The sequence below is a fragment of the Danaus plexippus genome, chromosome 12 (assembly GCF_018135715.1).
Source record: "Danaus plexippus chromosome 12, MEX_DaPlex, whole genome shotgun sequence".
NCBI lineage: Eukaryota > Metazoa > Arthropoda > Insecta > Lepidoptera > Nymphalidae > Danaus > Danaus plexippus.
Window position 1 is genome coordinate 7,998,519 of NC_083545.1, and position 18,707 is coordinate 8,017,225.

Sequence of the window (18,707 nt, forward strand, 5' to 3'; positions counted from 1 at the left end):
ATAACTTATTTAACTTATGTTTTATTTTCGTAACATTTATTTCTTCTAAAAAGGTTTTATATTAATACTCGGAAATGTTTCGAGGATCAGAAGTTTTATAGGAATTTTGATTCCATTGCCAAATCTTGATCGCTGTCTGCTCACATATTGCCTAGAAATAAAGATATTTCTATTAAAGCAGATCGTAAAATCATGATGTAGTGGTAGTATTATTTACAAGCTGATTATATTGAAAATAAACATTTTTTTTGTTAGTGTCGTAAGTGACAAGTAAGGCAACTAGGTGAAATCACTTTCACCGACAAAAAAACGATTTTAAAGTCAATTACGTCTTTTATTGTACAGGTTCCGTGGTGTAGTGGTTATCACATCTGCTTTACACGCAGAAGGCCGCCAGTTCGATCCTGGCCGGAATCATTTTTTGCAGTGATTTGGATATTATGGTTTAACAGTTGTTAAAATATTTTTTTTCATGAAATCGACAATAGAACGTGCAGAAATGCAGTTACGTGAAGACAATAATTTTTTCCTGAATTATTCTACAATCACCGCTGGTAAATTCTAAGATTAGTTAATAATATTTCCAAGATTAACGATGTAATCATATCTGTTCTTTGCTTAATACATATACATTCTCGGAGTCTGGTCGACGAGAAGCACTCACGAGGTTTACAGCACGTAGATTAATATTTTGATGAACGTATAAACTGGTGAAAATGTTGCTATATTTAGTATCTCAAGATTTTCCCATATATTGCAAATTAGTTTCCTATTCTTAAAATATTATTCGTCGACTAAAAGAAAATTATTATTACGGTACAATAATCCACAAGAACATCGGATCGACTTTAGATTGTATCTTCGATTTGGATATCTGCCTCCCACACTATTGTTACATTATATTCAATTTGAGATGTGTATATTTACTAAGAACCTTTGCCCTTTAGAATAAATCAAAATAAGACGAGGAAGATAATAGCACAATGATAATTCTAGGGACGGTCAGTGTGCCGGAGAGTTTCACTTTTTGTGCCTCTAACCGTAAACCCATGACTTCTATGAACGGGCATCATATATATTTATTATTTCCTTTGAAAACCTTCACTCTAAAAATATCAGAAACTAAATACTCGTTACAAATAAATTAGATAAAAACCTCTCCGGTCGTGTAATGGATGATAAAGTTAGCTCACAAGATAATTCTAAAATAAAATTCTGCTTTAAAGATAATTGTAAAAGTGTGTGTGTGTGAAATAGGTGACATTATTATTGTAAGACAAGTTAAAATAAGTGTGGTATGAACTTTCTTAAGGATTCTAGGAAGAAATATCTTTTTATTAAGGATCAGCAATTCTTTTTTATATATTTCTCTGAATTACCTTTCCAAAATCTAATACAGGGTTTTTCCTTTTTTTGATGATGGGTATTTCTCTACCATAATTTTAAGTAATGATACTTTACTTACTACATGTAAGTAACGGTTACTTACTATGTGTACGGTGTCGATAGGGTTCAAGGTTAACATTACGTGTGCTGAAAACTATATTCTAAGACTTTCTAGTGTCGCTAGGATGCGTTCCTAAGACAATTCCCTTTAAGACAAAACAAGAATTCTCTTGCTCTACTTCATCTTACCGAATCCTCCCGCTGAGATTTCCATCAAGTTTTCTGATCAAATTTTTATCAATTATATAGTTTTTCAATTTTAAAACCACACTTTGAATATTGATATAATGATTTAATATTTCAAACAAAAGTATGAAATAAGTATAAAAAATTCAAATGCATTTTCAAATAAAATATATATTAATATAAAAGATATTCCGGAAACTAATAAATTATGAACAGAATTTATCGTTCGTAAAAACAAACAATACAACACAAAAGAGACTGAAAATAAATCAATGAACAAAAACACAGTTGGACAGCTACTTTCAGCGTCAGCACGATGTGGTTCGACAGACAACTAGGAGCGGGATTGATTCCCTCTCTACCGCGTAACATAGAGACGTACACACACTGCCACTATAAGCTTCACATTATATATTGTGTGTGCAATGTCTGTGTTTAGAAGGTTCTTCCTCGTTTCGCCGGTTCTGTGAGTGTATTCTATCTGCAATATTCTATTTACTCGTCATTACTCCAGTAGAGCCTCTTTATGTTTAAGAGGCGGCTTTATATTTAATATCCATATAACTCGTTATAATGACATATTTTTAATTTGTAACGCGAACGAAATTTTATGTTCACTTAAAATAATGTCTGTTTTATTCGAAGCGTTAATGTTTGAGACTGAGCAGCGAGCAGTGAGCACACACTCTAAGTCGTCGTTGTAATGCATTAAAGTATGCTATAACGTTTTACACTCTGAAAACTGTATTAAGTATTCTGTTACATATAAATAAAATACAATATTTAGGTCGGCTTTTTCGACTACACTGAGTTATAACAAGCAATAGATCAATTAAAATCTTTTTTAGTTTATTCGATGCATTAAAATAATACAAGTCGTTCTTATTGAGTAATTATTGAAACGGCACATGTCACAGACTCAGCAACTTTTAGATCTAAATCTGAATTATTTATGTCATCTTTAAAAATTATTCAACTTTTTGAGGAACATGCCAATATCATCTTTAGGTATTTCATAACAAACATTGCGAAAGGTATTAAAAATGATCGGAGAATGTATTTAATATTTATGAAAAATATTCGACGCTGTGTGTCTATACACTGGAGGCCATGAAACTCTTTTGAAACGGCGCGGTAACGATGGTGATATATTAAAAATTAAAAAATTCTTGTATGAAAATGTAAATAACAGATTAATTGGGTTCATACGAGATGGACGTCCACCGCTTGCAGAAGTACAGCAGAATGTTTCTCTTAAATAGGTTTGCAGGTCAGATTGCAGTACAACGTTTGTGTGTATCAAGCTACAACTGACCGTCACAGTATGAAATGTTTAACTAAACGTTATTCTTCCAAACAAGCTTTATAAACATTTATAGAGCTTTATATTAAACTATCAAAGAAATTTTACCTTTCATGTCAACTTTTAATTTTTTTATAATCTGAGGACTTAGCTAAAATAACCACTAACCAGCCTAGACATTTAAAAATTGTATTTGGGGGAATAGGATTTGGTTGGAACCTTTCCAAATCTAACAGAATACACTTTGAATGATCATAGTCATTTCTGTATTTACTTCCTGCATTTCCTTTATAGTATTAAACAAGCAGGCGGACTGCGGAACGGACCAAGTGATAGGCTTTCTCATTCTTCGTTAGCACACCAAAGGTTTCGAACAGTTAGCTTACCTCTGCGTTTCTTCTCACTTACAGGTTGGAGGTCTTCAAAACAAGAGTGCATTGACTTTCCAGTGCGTTTTATCCTCCACATCCGATTTCTACCTTCCATCGGGTGGAATGTGAGTTCAAATTAGCTAGCAAGCAGGAAATAAATAAAAAAAGGCATGATAAATTAAAGTTGTATAATAATTTCTAGACCTTATATCACAAACTTAACGTTTTTTTTTATAAAATACAACAGCGCTAGACTATAATACCAACGGCAAGACTCTCTTTGGGATCCCATCACATTAGAGTGTATAACAAGGCCATTCATAATATTCTTGTTGGACCTTTTTTTTTTAAATGTTGAAACATCAATTTAAAATTTTAAAGAAATTTTCAGTATCAGTTCAAACAATTTTAGCTACGAAACTTCATCGTTAGTACACAATTTTTCAATTTGATCCGGATATTAAATGGAGGTACATTCTAAGTGGTTTCTGATCGACTCACTAAACTAATTAAAGTTTGTTTGAGGGATACGATGTTGTCACGTGATATCGACGATCAGTGAGCTTGACGGAAGGAGTAAGGACTCGCTTAAACATTATTGAGGGACCAATAACGGCTAGTGAACTTCGATTTAAGTTTTATGTATATTGCTTTATATTATAGTCATTAAGAAATAAATAGCATCTATAGAAATCACATTGTGGATATGTTATGATGTCGGCTACCATCTGCGGTCTCTGATCTATGGTGGCGATTATGTGTAAAATAGCAGAAAATTTAGAAAATCAAATGTGTTCTTTTGTTTATTTAAGACAAGTACATTTTCTGTTAGCAGTTTTGGCATGTTTAGTATACTTATTGAATGAAACAAAAACTATATGAAAATGAAAAACAAAACCTATTTTAATTTCATCAAAAAAAAACATCTAATCAGAATCAAAGTCGGTTCGTAAATGAGGAAGTTAAACAGGGACCCTAAATATACACACAGTGGAGACATACATGTAATAAAAATAGCAGGTACTACACCTAAAGGACATTCCATATTAAATAATATGACATAAATATAACGAACAGTTTAATAAGGGATCAAGTTTACATCAACTATTAACTAACTAGCAAGAACGTCAAGGAGCCCGCAGGTATCTACTTGATCAGTTCGTTACATCGACATTTGTTAGAATACTCATAATACACTTAACATTATTAAAAGTAGTCATTTGTCAAGTCTGCGCCGCGCTGGTACGGTTGGCAATAATATTTTAAGGCAATTACTTTTATCTGATCAGGTAAGTTTTAAATTCATCATATAAATAGTTCTTTTTTATACTAAAGGCTTGCTAGTCATTTGCTGTTTGCTGACTCTTCAAACACCTGTTTACTTCTCACTTATAAAAGCCCTTGCGTAACGTTTTTGTGAGGAAATTCCTCTTAAACAAATAGTGCAAAATTCCTGGGGAGCAAAGATGTGTGGCGAACTTCTGGGATGTCGATGATGGACGGTGCGAAGGTAACATGTAGTTGCTGACATCAGATCAATCAATTTACCGAAATGCATCCCATTATAGAGGTGGTAGAATACATAAACAAGGAGGCATGACCTCTCCTAAAACTTAAGGGCTTAATACCATCTGTGAACATACAAATTTTTCACATAGTACATCGCAATCTGCTCACCCATATTGACAGACTATCCTTACTTGACGATACAGTGGTCAGAACATACAACTGGTACGTCCACTGGCAATGAGATGTAATAGCCGGCCATAACACAGGAGAAGGTTTAAAAAAGCTAATGTATCTTCTCAATGTCAGTATTCTCGTTAGAAAATTATTCAGTTGTACGAATTCATACGAAAAAGCAAAATATATGAGCAGATCTACCCTCGTGGTCAGTGACCCGAAAGCTAAGGCACTCCCAATATTTACTTTCGAGGACGGAATCTGTTTAAATATTATGACAATCATAAATTCTACGTGCTCTAACATCCAAGTTGTCTTGCTATTATCAGTACGCGATATGGCAATTATATGTGCTGATTTGACTACAATGTACCACACGAATCCACATAAGTGGCTTTGAAATGAAAGACGTGGCGATAGCAAACATTCTGTCCAGCCTAGCGGACATGATCTTCTCTCCGGTGCCTGTTCCAAAAATTTGTGTTCGAGGTTGTAGCTGGCTAAAGAGCGACTTAGTTATGAATATGCGTCGGCAGGACAGGCTACCTGCGCCTCCGCCAAGAAAATAAAGTTCAGATGAACAGTTCTAAATGCTGGTGCACTGAGTCTAGGATATAATAAAGGAACTTGATATTGCAGATATCCACGAATATAATTGAAAGCATGCATTAAAAACTCTATTTTTCCTTTTTCTTTTTCTCATTTTTGTATAAGGAAAGAGGAGGGGCTATGGGTATCTAATATGCTGGCAGATTTAGGAAATAATACGATAAAAGAGCGGACTAACGTTAGCGAGGTCTAAGATTAGTCGCCGCGGTGCATCAAACTTAAATAACAAAACAAAAAAACATCTGAATTAGTAATAATATTGTATAAGCTTTATGTTATAAAAATGTTCTAGACACTAGAATACTCTTGGGTGGCGTGTACGCGTACGTTCCAGGGAGGAGAGAGAAACAAGATAGAACTCACCTATAGAGCTGTAGTTTGTTTAGGACTTGAACTTTTGTTACTGAGTCACTCAAGGTCGTTGTTTAACTGAATAATTTAATATTTATTATTAATTTCAATTCCTATGTCAGCAGGTAATATGTCGCAACGTCAGATGTCGCTGTCAGATGATGTTCTCTTAAGTCAGGGAACAAACATTTACGTAATAAGATTTCTTTTAATTATAGTGACATTAATAAAATACTTTTATATTAAATATTTTCTCATACGTTTATTTATCTTTTTGAAACATTGAGAAAGTTTAAATTATAACGACGTCCTTACACTTTTACCAATTCGATTTGAATTAATTAAAACTTAATTTAAGAACAACTTTTAATATTAATTTTAATTATATATGAAATAAATAATAAAATTATATTTACGCAAAAAATAAATTAAATAATGTTTGATTGAGATCGGTACGTTGCTACTGACAATATAATTGAAGAAGAATTGATTATTGATGTAACAGAGGACTCACCTGACGAGGTTAGTGTAAATTATGATGAAGTCCGATGAGTCACAGTAATAAATAATATTTATAATTTGACTTGTTTAAATTCTATAGATTTCGAATTTCCAAGACCTGTTCAATAGTCTGTGGTTGTTTGTTATGCACACGGCACTTCACTAAGAGGGCGTTACCCGACACTAAGTAATACATTTTAATGAAACTAAAAGCGGTTATTCTTAGGGGTGAGCTGTCAAAAAGAAAATAAATGAACTGTTATTAAAAACATGTTGAACTTTAGCATACAAGTCATTGTTCTACACATCATATAAGTTTTTATCTTTAAAACCAACTACAAGACACTGCCCTGCGATAAGAGCGGTCATCGTTCATTTAGAGACGGCCGGCCTTAACTCAAGTCTCAAGTGTAATCGTAATTGTACTTCTATAGTTCTTCACATCTTCAACGTTTTCCGAATTGCATTTACTGTAAAATCCTTCAAGAAAATGGCTAAGGCGATCTGACTGTGACGCACATTATGAAGGACTGTAAGGTATGAGAGGGCCGTATTATTACAGTTCATTAAATTCATACTTTTATTAACATGCGGTGGACGGCGAAGACGCGGCCATTCAGGGAGACTTCGAGATGGCGGATTTAGCTCTTATAAAAAGGGCGAGCGTGACGTCACGGATACCGGCGATGTTTTGAGCAAAGATAAGTAATGAATGTTTCGTTTAAAAGGGTCAAGTCCAAGGGAACTTTAGTGGAGCGATTTTGTAGTAAAACTACGTCAAATTGAAAAAAAATTAAATAACCTATTTAATAATTTTAATAATGTCCCGCATCTCGCTGAGCGGCTCGTAATGCATTAGGTGCCTAAGGCTTTATAAATATTATTTATTTTGTGTTGTCGTCTCTACCCTGCATTTGCAGATACAGTTGTATCGAAATCTTCCTCATTTCGAACTTCCTCCTCCTGTCCTCTGATGAAATCCGTGCTCAATCTGTCATCACCCACAAACATTCAATATTCTTCGAGTTAAGAATTTTAATCTTGTTATTTCTATCTATTTCATGTTCTGATCAAGGTACCTAATTTGTTTCTGTTTGGTTTTATTATATTTCTCAGCATTTACATAGAGCAACGATACAATAGAAGTACTTTCTTATTCAAATTAAATAGTTAAGTAGTCAAGTGATTTGGCTAAGTAGCACTTCAATTTTATTTCAAAGTGCTCTTCTCCGCTATCCAGTTATCGGCGATTGTCTGTTAGTTCGTGTAATGTCTGTAATGTAACGATGATAAACTTTATTGAGGAACTTTTATATTAACAGAGAATGCTCCTCCGTCAGCTGAGGGTAATCTGACTAATGAATATTCAACACCGGGATAGATATTGCAGGTTTTGTATTCAAATACATTTTCCATAATATATTTATTACGTTTATGTTGAACCTTACTGTCTTGAAATCAGTTTTATTTTTTCTTCCGTTTAAAAAGTAAGCGTACGATCATTTCATGTTAGAAAACCTAACTTTACGGGTTAGGTTAGTTTAGGGAAGTTGAAAATGTTAGGGTTCATATAAAGCGAAGCTACAATATATCATTCTTATTCACCCTAGTTGATATTGGCTATTTATTTACTAGCCGACATCTTTGAGATGTTAGGGAAAAACGAAGTTAGAAAAAATTTCTTAAACTTTAATGGTTTAGATAAAATCGAAAACAATATTTTTGGATGCCACACGTTCGACTGATTATTATTAAACAATTAAGTATGTGATTACTGCTTAAGGCTGTCATTGTGAAAGTATTTCACGATAATTCTCTTTAAAAATCGTCCGTTTGGTATTTAAATGAGAGTAAGTTTTTCGAATACTCCGCGTTTTTATTATTTTAATCCTACATGTGCTGTGGGCAGATGAGATGAAAGGGTAATCTTAGATGTCATCATTTGTTTTTGTATAAGCTAATTAACTCACCGATTTAAAATGAATATTATAACCAGTTATCATTATCATATATTGTCAAATATTTCGTTGCACCATTAGTTTGAAACACTTAAAAACATTTAGAGGCGTTAAAGAATGCATTGCAGTGTTGTTTCAGTAAAGCACAATAGGTAGTAAATATTTCGCCTGAAGGTAGCTTTTCTGGAAACACTCTATAATTTCCTCTGAAACTATCTCTCTCTTCCCTTTCCCACCGGCTCCCCTGGCCAGAGATCGCCCCCTCTGTATGTTGACTGAACCTGATAGCCTTGTACCAGTAGACGGGCGGACAAGGCCGAGCCAACGATAATTTGATTTATTGCTTGTTCTAAAGTTGTATTGAAGGCGTGTGTAATAAGCCCGTTTAGAAGCCAGGTCTCGATCTGCGCGGGTCATAGTTTTTGTTTTTGGCACTGACCGATCTTAACCAAATATTCATGAAGATCTTCAAGCGATGACGGACATTGCTCGTCTAATTTTTATATGTTGTATGCATATATTATTTATTATTATTAGGTATAACGTTTACTGTGTATCATTTATGTTATGGACATGTAGGCCATTCTTTTCTCATTACTTTAAAAAGTACGACCATTAAATACCTAACATGTATATTTTTCTCTGCCTGTCGGTTGTCTGGAAGAGATAGCTCTTGAGAGATAAGGTTGCCAAGAATGTACATTCGTATGTACTATAATTCCTATCGTTGTTTATTTGAGGGTGGACAGTAAAGTAAATTATTATTATTATTACTCTTATACTGCGGTTCATACATACATATACATTGGGATTTTATTTGGTTGTTATAATAGTTTATACGACTTAAACCCCTTTAATAAAGATTTTGTTAAGAATTCTTTCAAAACACCGTCCTTGTTGATTAGAAAGAATGAAAAAATTTAATGATTGTTGCGTATTCTTTTACTTAATTATGTTTATATTAATCGTTATTACATAAATTAAGAAATATCTTTACAAAAATATTTATGTGTTTTTTAACAACTATGTCTCAAACATATTTGTAATGATAATGTGCAAAATTATCAGATCGAATGCTTTAAAACACTAGTCAACTAACAGGGGTGTTAGACGTTTTGATATACAAAATAAATGAAGAAGGTTTCCCATAGCGTGTACATACTGACAGAAATTTATAACGCGAAACACGTTGTAGGCATCCAACATGTCGGTCGTACCTCAGTAACGGTGACAGAAGTGGTAGGACACCAAAATCAATCAATTCAATAATGTGTTTCCCTTAAATAATACTCGATTAGTACTTTGATTGGTAGATGTTATTTTTATTCTATACTTATTAAACTATGACACAACCGAACAATTCAAGCTTGAGCTGTGTCAGAGACCGTTCCGACACATGACATATGTGCTGTAATGTGTCTGGCGCGTTGCAGTATTTCATGTATTCATATTATCTAAGTTTTATTTCCGCATTAAAGTGAATACTTGCCGCGGCGGGACGTAGGATTTATTTTAAACTTTTACTCACTATTCTTGATATTTTAAACTTAAATCGGCTTACAAAAGAAACTCGTTGTAAGTTATTCACAGTCAGAACTGATTACATCATCATATCATGAAAGGCATATTTTATCCTCATAATTTCTTACTCATCATTATGCTTTTTATTTTACATCAGAATATATTGTCAATCAAAGCCTATACGACTCCGCAGCTGAACTCGGATCTCCCCCAAAGTGCTCACAATATCTCAAATCGAATGAAGAGTACTCAACCTTAAAGTAAAAGCTTCGTGTGAAGCTATTTTAGTCTAGTATGGAACAGTAAGGATACACACATATGTTTACAAGAATAAAAACTATATTTATTTAAATGTCTTGATGAAACCTTCACGGAAACAATTTAACCAACGAACTTTGTCGACTTAAATAAGAAAGATAGAATCAGAGCAGGCAATAGTTTAAGGGAAACGTTATAAAAAGATATTAGGGGCGGCGAGTCTCCTTTGTTCCCTTGCATACTTACAACCCAAACAATTTTTTATTGTTAGGGAGAAGTCTCTGTGAACGATTTAGTTATTTGACAGATGTTATTATTCTCAATAAAAAAATTCTGCGTTACTTCATTGAGTTTATCTTTTTGTTTTTAAAAGTAGTTGCAAGAGACCGTTCACTGCAGTGCTCGTTGAATAAATGATTGAATAACCATAAAGTCCTGACGCAGGAACAGCCTTAAAAAGACAAGAATATGTTGTAGAGGAGAATTACTTCATAAAAGATCCGTGTTACTGGCACATTGGCAGAGAGGAGAGTTATAACCTCTTATATATTTTATTTGAGTCCGTAAAATATTTCAATGAGGCCACCTAAATAAAAAGTAAAAAAATAATATTTTATTTTCATTGTACTCGTAATATTAACCGTGATTTAAATATATGTACACATAAAGTAATAAATAAAAATATCATTGTTTCGCACTAAACTCTATCAAACACTTTAACCAAGTATTCTCCTCCTGTCTTAATGTCATACTTTATTATATATATATTATTATGTATTTGTTCGTCTTCTTCCTTATTTACTACTTTCGGTTTCTGATCAAAAATGTCTTCAACAAATTCCTCTTTGATCTCAATATCAAACTCCCTGCGACTATGTTTTTGTTGTGTATTTTTTCGTTTCCTTCCACTTTTCTGTTCATTTTTTAAATGTTTCTTGTCTTTTTTCCGATACTCAGTGTTATCTTTTTTTAACTTTGGTGGAATATAATTTTTCTCCGCTTCTTTCCTTTCACTTTGACAGATGAACTTATGTGGTAATACGCCTCTTTTTAAGATTAACTTTCCAACTCCGACCAATTTCCACTTAACATAGTTTTCCATATCGTTTTCTAGCTGAAATAAAAAAAAAATCCGTTTAATTTTAACAAATATCATTTTACTAATAACGAGCAAGTTACATATCTTTTTTACAAAATTTCATGCAGTAAGTATAAAGTATTGTATTAGTATTTTTGTTTAATATCAACAGAAAGACAAATGAAGGGAACGTTGATTGCGGTAGCTCATGAGTTTGTTTTCTCTTTTGAAGAAAAAAAATTTAAGCCATGTGTATTGACGACGAGGGGTTAAAAATTTTAAGTATTAGTCACAACTGGAACATTTACAAACAAAGTAAAAGGAAAAGAATTATCAATGGACGTTATGAAAGGAGCTCACTGAGAGTATTCATAACGAAAGCAAACTTACATCAAAATGATCCTCACAAATGAAACGACAACATTTACTAGATAATGTTTTATGAACTCCGGGCACCCGTCCAGCCGCTAAACACCACGCTCTACGTATCTCTTCACCGACCGGGACGGTGAAGAACAACTTGTGAGGTGTTTTAGACGTAGTGTTCTTACATGTCGGTACTATACAATATTTGTAACGCGCTTTGGACATGGCCTCGATAAAGAGAACACGTGCGACAAGCGAAGCGGTGCGTGCGCGCAACCAATGACGCGCCGACTGAGAGACGATGACTGCACGAGAGGAAACGACGTGTACCGGGTGACGAGGAGGAGGAGAAGGGGAATGCGGGGTGAGGGGACCAGGGGCAGGGGGGGCGGTGACCCTGACTCCAAGTAGCAGCATGACGCCACACGTGCCCAGTTACTCGTCAGTTATAACATGAGTGAATTAAAAAATGTTACTGTGTAATACATTCACGTCCCGATCACATCACAGTATTGATATATGAATGTGTTGACACGGAGCGTTCTTATAGTTACGATCGGCCTGGGTGTACTGAAAAGAAACCTTTCGTAATGATATATAACATATTATATTCATCACGACTTAAACAAATTAGTCCTGGACACACTATCGGAATATTAAGAACTTTTAAATGTAGATAAATTAGTAATCATACGTTAAAAACAATATTAAATACGTACGGTTTTTAAGAGAGTATGTTTATATTTATGAACACTATGAAGCGCGAGTCCAATATTGTTAATGTAGATAAGCTTTTCAAAACAGGTTCCCAGCCCGACGCGGACAGGGGCGTTGGAGCCAGCATGATACAATGATCTATTTTAAAGCTGTTCTCGATCATTTATATATTACAGGCCGTATTTACTAGTTTTATTTAAATCTGAATAAATATAGTTATGATCAAAAAAGAAACACAAACAATAACTTCACTCTTATTATTTTTGTATACACGTTAAGAAGTCCTAACTTTGTTATACTGAATACAGAGAATTCTACTAAATAGTATTGATATTGGTGTAGATTAGGTTTTATAAATCATGTCGCGATGTTCCAATCTAAACAGCACAAGCACTCATTATTATAATTAATATATTTATAATAAACACACTTTAATCATCTTGAACTGATCTTCACTTTCTTTGCTCTAATTTTGTAGAAACTTAGACAATAAACATATTTTCAAGTCAGTTAAAGGCGGTTTAATAAATTACCTGAATGTCACTTTGGCCAATGATCCGCACACGCTAGCGATATTATAGTTGTCTTGTGTTTGGGAACATTTTTTTATTTCAGGTCGATTAACACATGCTTTTATATAAAGAAAATGTTCTACGGACAAGAAAAAATAAATAATTTGAAGTTATTTCTTAACCATGAGGTGACCCCAATTTACAAGATTGACATGGATGTGTATGTGTGTGTCTGTCTATGTTAGTTGCATCGTAGCTCCCAAACGCATCGATCTGTTTCAAACTGTATTTTTTTCATTTGAAAGCCTGGTTGAGAGCGGGTCTTAGCTATGTTCGGTTAATATATGTCCAGCGATGTAAGATTTTCGTCTCGTTTCTAAAATTCACGAGTTTCACGAGTCCCACTATAATTGTTATTTAAATGGTACTTAGTGCGTCGTTTAGGATTTTATAAAATGTTCCCGTTAATATCGTATTATTTCAGCTTATTACAATTTATATTTGTTGCAATATACATACAAACATAAAATGATAGTCTTTTTTCAAGTCAAATTTTCGGACGTCAGTTTTGATCAGATATCATTAACCGATTCACCTGATTTATAACTTTAGTTCGATCGAGTATGTGTGGCTATTTTTGTGACGTCACTCTTAATTGAAGATGGCGGCATAATGAAGATTGCGGACTATTTATATTTAATGGACTTCTACAGTATGCGATTCAAATGAAAAATAACTCGAATAAAGGTATGTAGAGGTAGCTGACGAAAATAACAACTAATGAAAATGGAAAAACATTTTATAAAAAACTAGTTTTTATTTGAATACGCTGAACGAAAAAATAAATATCTGCTCTAAATCCTTTACTGTCTATTCATAATTATATTCAATGGTTCTTATGGTACGAAACCTCGCAGCACGGTCTAAATGTAAATAGAATCAAGTTCCTCAATTAAATATCATAATGTGATTGATTTCAAATGAAAAAAACTTCCAACCAAGTTAATACGAGTGCTAACATTTACATTTTAGATTTTTTGATATTACAGAAGCGAGTGAACATACTGCTGTTTGAGACAAAACATACAGTTGTTATGTGTAACGATAATAATTGTACCGTGAATCACTTGACGATACATATAGGTTTACGTATAACCTTACGTATACCATAGACCTGAATATTTGAAAGTTGTTGATATTTCGAGTAGCAATATAGTGCCGTATATGACGGTGATTGATACAACGACATCAAACAGTTAAATAAATATAAATATGGAATTACTCTACGGACAATATTTTGAAAAATTATTTTAATAATAATTGTGTCAACCTAAGGCCTTTTTAGCAACCGACTAGTCCCTATCAGTAATGTAATAAATGAGACGAATATGTAAAATGTAAGTACGAGTTGCGTTATATGAAACTGTACAAACATACATGTTCCAAATACATATGGTTCTGAAAAGAGGACATTGTCTTTAGCGAAGGTTTATTGAATACATGAGTGACAGTCATGAATAGGAAAAATGAGACCCTGAAGTGGAGGGCGCCAGAGGAAAACAGGATTTCTTGATCTCGTCACGAAAGAATACAGTAAACTAGCTCTTTCTGAGAAAACGATTTGTTAGAGTGAACGCAATTGTTCCTTTACACAATATTAAATCCGAGACGATTTCTCCCAAGGAGTTATCCCAGCTACTTGAGTTTGGTTTGAATTGAAATGGGTCTATGGTCATACAGGCGCCCCACACGTCTTGTAATAAATAACTCGTTAATAGAATGTTTCCTTTAAACGTATTAATTATTTGAAATATAAATCCAGTACTCACACTACACACGCTACTTGTATGTTATTGCTGTATTTAAAGTTTTCTCCCTTCTAGCCGAGAGAAATGAGTTTATTTATATTGGGAGATGGTCGTGTGTCAGAGTCACTCATTATAATTTATATTTTTATTTTTTAATTAAAACCTTGGTTTTGTGATTTTCTTTATTATATGACTCTTTTGAATATTATTATCCTTTTAATATTTTTATACATATTATTCTGTAAGTGTGTATTTCGCTGAACTACTTCTAAGCGGCTGAACCGTTTTAAATTAGTTATTTTGTATGCAGTTGGGTAGCGGACCATATGGTAGATACTTTTAGTAGATAGTAGGTAGATTCACATAGCAGACAGACAGATACCGCTTCAGTCGATATAAAGGCTATTTAAGATGAGAAGTCTGCAGATTACTATATCTTTTGTTTTAACATTCTCGCTGAGCACAACCCTCATGTTCCGGTGGACAGTATCAGTGGATAAAAATGTTAAAAACAGTCACGATAGGGTTTTAGAAATCATACGTGAAGCGGTTAGTCTCTCGGTAGCCAGAGTTCAAAAAGAAATAACCACAAACAAGCTATCAATAGCTTTTGTGAGAGGAGGCACTAGAACTTCAAAATCGAACGTCAAACCTTACATTATTTTTAAATCGGCTTCCGATTGGACTATGATGATGGATACGTATGAGAAGCAATATAAAATCCCAGAGGATATTTGTGCGTCAACGTCCAGACCAGACATATTTTTATATTTGTGAATTTTAAAGCTCGTTGTGTTAATAGAGCTCACGGTTCCTTGGGAACTTCAAAGTTCCTAGAGACCATGCCTTCAAGGTCAAAAGGTATTACGAGCTCACTAACAAACTCAGTAAGAATAGGTGCGTTGTAAATCTGTTCGCGGTAGAAGTAGGAGTGAGAGGTATAACAGAAAAATCTCTCCTACAACCTGCTAAAAGACATGGGCCTGTCCAAAGATAACATCGATTTATTCTTAGTAGACTAACATCAGTTTCTCAGTAGAGATAGGAGCTTGGACGGTGGGGGTGAGCGTTTCACACGCGTTAGATAACCCACACCTGGGTCGCAAGTCCCAGGCACTGTAGAAGCTCCTCTCCTAGCAATGCGATGGTGCGATGGACCCGGAACCCGCGCGGTGAATCGAAGACATGCGGGGAGGTTTATTATATACATATATATATTTTACTGTTTACTATATGCAGATTGAAATTAAGTTGTATATAATTTGATATCCTATGTTTTGTCAATTTGCCAGTCTTGTGCTCACTTTCCAATTATACTGAGATTAAGAAAGTATTTATTTCTCCAAATTGAATATTAATTTCAAAAATTTTCAGTTAAATACAAAAGAAATGGTTAAAAATTTATGAAATATTCTCGAGATGTGTGTGTGTGTGTGACTCGTTACTATTTTCATATTAATAAAAATGAAAATAAATTAAATTAATGAAAGTAAAATTTACCAAATTTACTTTTCATTACGTCAATCAGCTTTGGTCTAGTTAAATCAACAGACAGACAGAATTGTAAAATTAAATTGTCTCTGTACCTTGTAGATCGACATGCGTTTAGCAAAAAGTATTTTTTATAATATTAAAAAAGGACACTCCAATTGTATTTTTATATATATACAAATATATATATTTAAGTAGTGACCTGGAGAATATTGGAATAAAGAAATGAAAGGCAGAAAGAGGGTCGTGGGACGTGGGAGATATGTGTAACTTCAGAATATCTGAGATACGATAATAAGAGAAACATTATGATAAACAATATCTTTGCTACTCTTTTTACAACATAAAATATCTCGGTCGTCGGTATGTACGTTTGGGCGTCGTGTCATTGACCCCGGTGTTACTATTTGCTCGACATCCATATGTTTGCAATACGTCTTCATCTTTAATTGCCTTTCAATAGACAAGAAAACTTCATAAGGATATGATTATTATAAAACAACATAAAGGGTAATAAAATTAAAGTAACATTTGCATACAAGCTTCTCTCTAGATTCATACTTTTTACTCCTCACTTGAGATAGGGTAAAAACGGAATTTGTATTTAAAGTTACCGGAACTGAGAGTCCGTTGGCAACAAAGATGACGCGAGACATTCATAGACGCCACATATATGATAAAGAATATTAAAATTAGGAATAAATGATAATATCATTGAACAGGGAACGCTGCACTGATACGAACCCTACTTCACGAGTATTGTAAAAAACTCTAAACATTTATCATATAATATTTATTTGTCTAGTAATGATTTAAAGGATAATAGAATATCGCCTAAACTTAATTCTCAGTAGGACACAGAGTGAAGAGGTCAACAAATAATTAGGTCAATGTATTTAATATAACTTAATATCAATAAAAGTCTGAGTTTGCGGTTTGCGAGCGAACAGACAAATCATCTCGACGGTTTCTGGAGTCGGCTCGTACTGTTACATAAGATAACACACGCCTTACGTGATGAATGTGTATAGCCCGGTACAGTAACAAGATGCAACTTGCGTTTCGTTATACAGTTCAACTATATCTCACGTGTCATGTGTAATATATTCGAGGGTCTTGTGTAGCATTAAACCGGCTTACCTAATTTATATAAGGGGTCGTTCGCTTAATAGTTGCAGCGTGCATCACTGAGACCGCTAATTAATTGGATTAATAAATCGGACCGGTTCCTGTAATACCTTTGCTCTACTTGAACGTGTAGCTACTTTCATTAATTACAATACGACGTCCAAGATATGTGTCTTTAAGGTTAACAAAACAGATCCAATACTTTCAATTACACATAAAATATTTTATAAAAATATAAATACGTTTCTTTTTTATTATATAAAGATGATTTTTATAACGAACTCTATAGAACGTTGAGTACGGCTAATGAATTAATTTACTCTCAAGTATGGTGTTCATTAACTGTGCCGTTGTTTCATATAGGGATAATTTTTTAATTCTTATAATTTTAATATGAACGTCTCCGAGGCGACATGTTTTATGCTGACGTCACCAACTCCCTGAAAAAACAAAAAGATTCACTAGACTGTTGTCATGTTTTAGAAACGGTTGTAAAATTGTTTTTACTACTTATGTATTTCCATAATTAAGTTTTAACGAGCGGATTTGGCGTTGTCAATATAAGGATTAAGATAAGTAATGCCGAAATGTGCGTTTATCATACCGTCGCCAGATGTTGGTTGGCAGTGAGTTGAAAAGGTGATTTTAAAGATTTGGATAGAAAATGCCAAAGTCTACTTTTTGGGTGATTTAATTGAAAAAAGTAGTGGAGTTTTAATTTATGTCGGCTACTAAAATATGTTTTAGTATTGACTTAAAGACTGAGAGCTGACAATGAAAAATTAAAACTAGAGAAGATCATTTATTGTAAATTTTAATTTCAACCTGAGGATGTGGTGTGCAGAGTAGTAAAATAACGTCATAATTATGATATTTACTATAAATCACTGATCAAAACTCATAAAAGAAATCGGTCGGAGAACGAGAAGGAACAGTTCAGACTATGAAGGTTCGTCAGTCAGCTGATGTGGCCTGCTGGCGTCGCTCTCGCTCGCTGTCTCGCTTTTTGTTGTAGTAATCTTTAAAGCTCTGGCTGGCGATGCCTTATGGCGCCTATATACAGACGCTATACTATGTTCACAGACGTCGCTTAAAGTTATATTCACTTTGAATACAAAATAACCTCGTCGTCATCACTGATACACATATAGAGTGTTTTTATATTAAATGTATGTTTTATTTGACTCCTGAAAGTTAATGAATAATTCCAGTCAACTTCACAAGACCGGTTGTTTATGAGAACAAACAACTTCGGCAACTCGGTTCAGTAACTTACTTTAACTTTAGTGTTTGCATTTTTGAATATGACGTGCTGTAATTATGATGTAATGTTATATTAACAAAAATGTATTTTAACATTAAATTATTCTTAAATGTTGTTAACATGGTTTCATTAACAAATCTTTAAATTATTACTGGA

At 33.6% G+C, this 18,707-nt stretch overlaps 1 protein-coding gene and 1 non-coding gene across 2 annotated transcripts; one reads left to right on the top strand and one right to left on the bottom strand.

The window, feature by feature from the left end:
• Positions 1-344: 344 nt before the first annotated feature.
• Positions 345-417, top strand: Trnav-uac (transfer RNA valine (anticodon UAC)). Its single transcript has one exon. It is a non-coding gene; the product is annotated as a tRNA-Val (tRNA).
• A 10,361-nt stretch (positions 418-10,778) lies between these two features.
• On the bottom strand, positions 10,779-12,063 carry LOC116772598 (uncharacterized). The gene is made up of 2 exons (XM_032664829.2): positions 11,656-12,063; positions 10,779-11,301 (listed from the first exon to the last, which is right to left on the bottom strand). Exons 1-2 carry the CDS (start codon positions 12,046-12,048, stop codon positions 10,885-10,887), a joined length of 810 nt encoding a protein of 269 aa, XP_032520720.2. The 5' UTR covers positions 12,049-12,063; the 3' UTR covers positions 10,779-10,884.
• Positions 12,064-18,707: the final 6,644 nt, after the last annotated feature.

Coding starts and splice junctions, on each gene's coding strand:
- LOC116772598 (XM_032664829.2), bottom strand. CDS start 12,048: ATGCTGCTACTTGGAGTCAGGGTCACCGCCCCCCCTGCCCCTGGTCCC. Junction 11,302..11,655: donor TTTGTGAGGATCATTTTGAT/GTAAGTTTGCTT, acceptor TTTTTATTTCAG/CTAGAAAACGATATGGAAAA.